This window comes from Mastigoproctus giganteus, chromosome 6 (assembly GCF_048544385.1).
Source record: "Mastigoproctus giganteus isolate SK-2022 chromosome 6, ASM4854438v1, whole genome shotgun sequence".
NCBI classification, from domain to species: domain Eukaryota; kingdom Metazoa; phylum Arthropoda; class Arachnida; order Uropygi; family Thelyphonidae; genus Mastigoproctus; species Mastigoproctus giganteus.
In genome coordinates, this window is record NC_143580.1 from 238,900,162 (window position 1) to 238,905,370 (window position 5,209).

General features: G+C 36.1%; 1 protein-coding gene across 1 annotated transcript; it reads right to left on the bottom strand.

Moving 5' to 3' along the window:
• Nucleotides 1–2,180: 2,180 nt before the first annotated feature.
• Nucleotides 2,181–4,634, bottom strand: mRRF2 (mitochondrial ribosome recycling factor 2). The gene has a single exon (XM_090376469.1). It carries the CDS (start codon nt 4,632–4,634, stop codon nt 2,343–2,345), a length of 2,292 nt encoding a protein of 763 aa, XP_090232595.1. The 3' UTR covers nt 2,181–2,342.
• Between the last annotated feature and the right edge of the window lie 575 nt (nt 4,635–5,209).

Consider the following 5,209-nt stretch of genomic DNA (forward strand, 5'->3'; position numbering starts at 1 on the left):
AGCTCATGGACTATTGTCAATGATATACAGGAACTTTTCCAGCAGGGATAAGGAGGTGATTATTCCATTGTATAAGGCAATGGTCAGGCCACACCTAGAGTACTGTATACAGGTCTGGAGGCCTCATTTCAAGAAGGATGTAGAGCTGCTGGAACGAGTACAGAGAAGGGCAACAAGATTAGTGAATGGAACAAAGGGGTGCTCTTACGAAGAACGGCTTAAATTTTGCAAATTACAGTGTCTGGAGACTAGGCACCAGCGAGGTGATCTGATAGAGGTGTATAAAGCCTTGAATGGTTTAAGCATGCTCAATGCTGATGGGATTCTTCCTCTAGCTCAGAAAAATCACCTGAGAGGGCATAAATTCAAATTGAGGAAAGACAGATGTAGGATAGACGTGCGGAAATTTGCCTTTAGCCAGCGGGTGGTTGGTTGGTGGAACAGACTGCCATCCCTTGTGGTGGAGGTTGATAGCCTAAATAAGTTTAAGGCTCAGCTGGACAGGTATTTTGAACGAACAGAGGGTGAAGTGGAAGTGGGTTTTTTTTTTTTTTTTTTTGGCTGATGCTGCATAAGCTTGCTTTCTTGCATCAAATGCCTCTACTAATGCTAATGCTAACTTCTACAACAGATGGAAGTTTGTTCCAACAATCAACTACCCACTGGCTAAAGGCAAATTTCCACACATCTATTCCACAACTGTCTTTCCTCAATTTGACCTTATACACCTCAATCAGATCACCTCACAGGTGCCTAGTCTCCAGACACTGTAATTTTCAAAATTTAAGCCTTTCTTCATAAGAGCAACTCTTTGTTCCATTCACTAATCTTGTTGCCCTTCTCTGTACCTGTTCCAGGAGCTCTACATCCTTCCTAAAATGAGCCTTCAGACCCTGTATACAGTGGTCAAGGTGTGGCCTGACCATTACCTTATATAAGGAGATAATCACCTCCTCATCCCTGCTAGAAGTAAAAAGGAATCACCAAGAAAGAGAAAAATGATGATATCCAGCTCAGAGTCTAATTATAATAATAATATATTATATAAATATAAACTGTATATATATATATATAGTTCTAGATATACAATAAAGGTATGTAAATGAAGAATATTATGTAAAATAAATTTAACAGTACTGATTAATGCCATTAAACAATATGGCAAACTATGATATAAGAAAATATGGAGAACTATATATATATATATATATATATATATATAATATATATATATATATATATATATATAAAAACCAGTAGATTTTTCATTAAAACGGTATCTGTTATTAACATGATTTTACTTTGTATTGCATTGAAGTCTGGAAGCTGAATCCAAAGAAAGACAAAACTTTAATGAAAGTTCATAAAACAGGCAACTTGACTGGTGAAGAGTGCACGTGTTAATGAAGAGCTGTTTGGAAAGTGTGGGCTGAAAAGATTTGGAGGAGTCTGATCGAGAGAAAAGATTTAATGGGAATGATTAAATGAACAACAGAGGTATATTTTTGCTGGTTGGTAATACAATAACCAAGCGCACAAATATGAAATAGCAAATAACAGAAGGTTGGATCTCGTGAAGTGTAGATTCAGGCAGTATGCCTGATCAGGGGAAAAAATTATTATTATTATTAGCCATATGGTGCAAAGAAGCCTGAGGCTTATGCTGCACCAGCCAAAAAAAAATCCCGAGTTACCCTGAGAGTGAGAAAGAGACAGAGAGAATAGAAAGGAATCACCAAGAAAGAGAAGAATGATGATATTCAGCTCAAGACCCTGGGTGTACCAAGCCCATACTCACCAGATGTGAGTCCCTGGGGTTACGTCTAAGGGGTGGCCAAGATGAGAGGTTGGAAAAGGAAGAATGGATGGTAACTTTTTTTGATAACAGGAAAAAGTGAATGAAAAAAAATGAGTGATTGCAAAGGCTTTTTTTTTTTTTTTATTATTATTGTTTTTTTTTAATTTTAGTCGATATAGAATAAGCTTGCTTCCTTGAATCACATGTCTATTTTAATATTAATATCTTACAATTTAGTTGACATCCCTCCTTGTTAAAGTGGGATGGGCTATCTTATATAGTAGGATGAAAATTCTGAGAGCTATACAATTTAGTTGACATCCCTCCTTGTTAAAGTGGGATGAGCTATCTTATACAGTAGGATGAAAATTCTGAGAGCTATAATTATGACCTGGAACATTTTCTCACTTATAAGACTGGGGATTTCTGAAATAAAATATTCACAACTAAATGATGAGGAAAATTTTCCCTAAATGAGCATAAACTGATATGCAGTAAAAATTTATTGCTCTATATTTATCACATATACATTGGCAACAATCTGCTATCCTTCTTTTTTTCCAAAACCAGTAAATTTTGCAATTGCATTTGCCTGATCCTCTGCTGTCATGTACTGATAGCAGTCAAACTCTATGGTCAAAGATGCAGTGCCAGAAGTTAATCTTCGTAGTATTGTTGAATAATTCATTAATTCTGATAGAGGACATTTTGCAATGATAACTCTACAATCCTGCCTCATTTGCATATCTTGAATTTGGCTTCTACGCTGAACAAGATCTGTAAGAGCTTTACCTACATAATTCTCTCCAAGTGTAATTTCAAGCTTCATCATTGGTTCAAGAAGTTGTATATTTACAGTTTTAAGAGCAGATATAACACACTGAGTTGTAGCTGCAGCTATCATTGCTTCTGAGGTCCCTCGTCCAACTTCAAGCCAAAGAAGTTTAGGATTTACATCAATTACTGGAAATCCTAAGAGAGGCCCATTACTTAAGGCTGCACAAACACCATTATTAACTTCTTTTAAATGGTTAGGCCATATCTTTCCTAAATTATTTTCTTTTGTTGTAATAACTTTTACTCTTTTAGCCATACCACTCCCAATATTTGATTCCAAGCAAAGAGTAACAGTTACACAGTGTTTAGTTCCACTTAATGTTTTATTTAGCACAACCGTTTCAGTACAGTCTTCAGTGATTGTTTCTTTGTATGAAATTTGTAATGGACCCAAATAAGCATCAACACCATATTCCTTGAGGATACGATCTTTCATAACTTCAATGTGAAGTTCTCCCATGCCTGAAATAATAGTTTGTCCGGAATCAACATCTACATCAACTTTAAACGTAGGATCCTGTTTAGAGAGACACTGTAATGCTAAGTCTAACTGTTTCTGAAATCCCAAAGAGGGTGGCTCAATAGAACAAAAGAATACAGGTTCAGCAATTTGTATTCCTGCTACAACTGATGAAACATCATAATCTTTTAAGTGATTTACTTGAGCATAAGATTTTCTAGCTTTGTCTGCTACATGACTGGAAGCAACGAGTGTATCCCCAGTGATAACTTGTTTTAATCCTGTAACTACAGCAATGTTTCCAGTTGTGACTTGAGAAACTTCCTCAAAGTCATCAGCATATGCTATCATCAGTTTTCCTATGCATTCTGTTTTATTCTGTGTAGCATTGTGCAATTTCTGTCCTTTTGAAATTGTACCAGAATAAAGTCGTAAGTACGCAAGAATACCTCTCTTCTTATCATGAACAATTTTAAACACTAAGGCACACAATTCTTTACCATAAAACTGAATGAAGTCATGATACCTTTCTGAAGGATTGGGTAAATATTTCACAACTGCATCCATTAAGAGTTGAACACCAATGTTATGATAAGAACTTCCACAGAGAACAGGTACTGCAGTCTGACTGATTACAATCCTACGTAGGGCAGCATGTATGTCATCTATACTGAGAGTTTTAGATGTTTCTGTTGATATGATCTTCTCAGCTATCTCATCGTCTAGATCTGCAATTCTTTCTATTAGTGCATCCCTTTTTTCACTAGTCTCTTCCCATAATTCTTTTTGTTCTCTTGGCATTAAAGCATGTCTTTGATACTGTTTTCCATTATCCTCTGACTGATTTTCCCAAAGAATCATATCCAATGAAATTAGATCAACAACTCCACTGAATGATTTGCCAATACCAACAGGTGTGTGCAGCAACAGTGGCTCTACTTTTAGCTTATGGTGAAGGGCTTTTATGCACATATTGATATCAGCTGACATTTTATCCATTTTATTTAAATACACAAGCCTTGGAACATTATACCTATCTGCCTGAGACCATACTGTTAATGTTTGTGCCTCTACACCTGCAGATGCATCTAAAATAGCTACTGCACCATCCATAACCCGAAGGGCTCTTTCAACTTCCACTGTAAAATCTACATGACCAGGTGTATCAATAAGATTAATCTGATGTTTCTGCCAATTGAACGTGATAGCTGCTGAAGTTATTGTAATACCTCGTTCTCTTTCTTGGGGCATAAAATCCATTACTGTGTCTCCATCATGTACTTCACCCATTGCTTCTATAAAACCCGAATAATAAAGCATTCTTTCTGTAGTTGTGGTTTTTCCTGCATCAATGTGGGCGATGATGCCAATGTTCCTGATGAATCGAACGTCTTCTTTCTGGGCTTTCACTTTATGGAAATCACACTTGCACACGAGTGAATTATTAACTTTTAGTAATAGTAGTTCGGACGGGAGCAAAAATGTTTGTTTCCATAGGGGATGTAATCTGGGAATATATTTACAGGACTGATGAGCCATTGAGAGTTGCCGCAAATGAAACGTGTAAATGTTTATTTTTAAAACAGTGTGCATTAAGAGGAACTTTTATTCTATTTTTTTTTTTTTTTTGAAAAGATGTATGAAGTACATCTTCAAGAAGTTCAAAACAACGTTTATAGTCTACTTATCTCTAACATTTCCAATATTGCATATGCGCACAAAAAGTAGGAAAACAAATAATTAATCGAAGCAATAACAATTTACAAGAAAACCAAATTTACAAATGCACTAATAAACTACTGTTAACATAACCTTAAACGTTTTACTATATAAAAACCACGTTTCCAAACCCAACTGAAACTCAATCGCAACCGTAGTGACCTCTATTGGAAGAAAGCTGAAAACAGAAGAAAAGTTTTAATGGAAAGAAACAGCGTAATGTACGACGCACGCAATTTAATTAGTCCTCGACCTAGCAACAAACTCATGCGTCCGACTTCTTTCTCCATAACAGGTCTTGATTTGATTATGTAGAGGGTCTGGGGGGATTTCTCCCCAGACTCTCTACACAAGAGAAGGGATTCCTATAGTAGTAGAGGCATGTGATGCAAGAA

What these genes read in the sequence shown, in the direction of transcription:
- mRRF2 (XM_090376469.1), bottom strand. Translation starts at nt 4,634, where the DNA reads ATGGCTCATCAGTCCTGTAAATATATTCCCAGATTACATCCCCTATGG.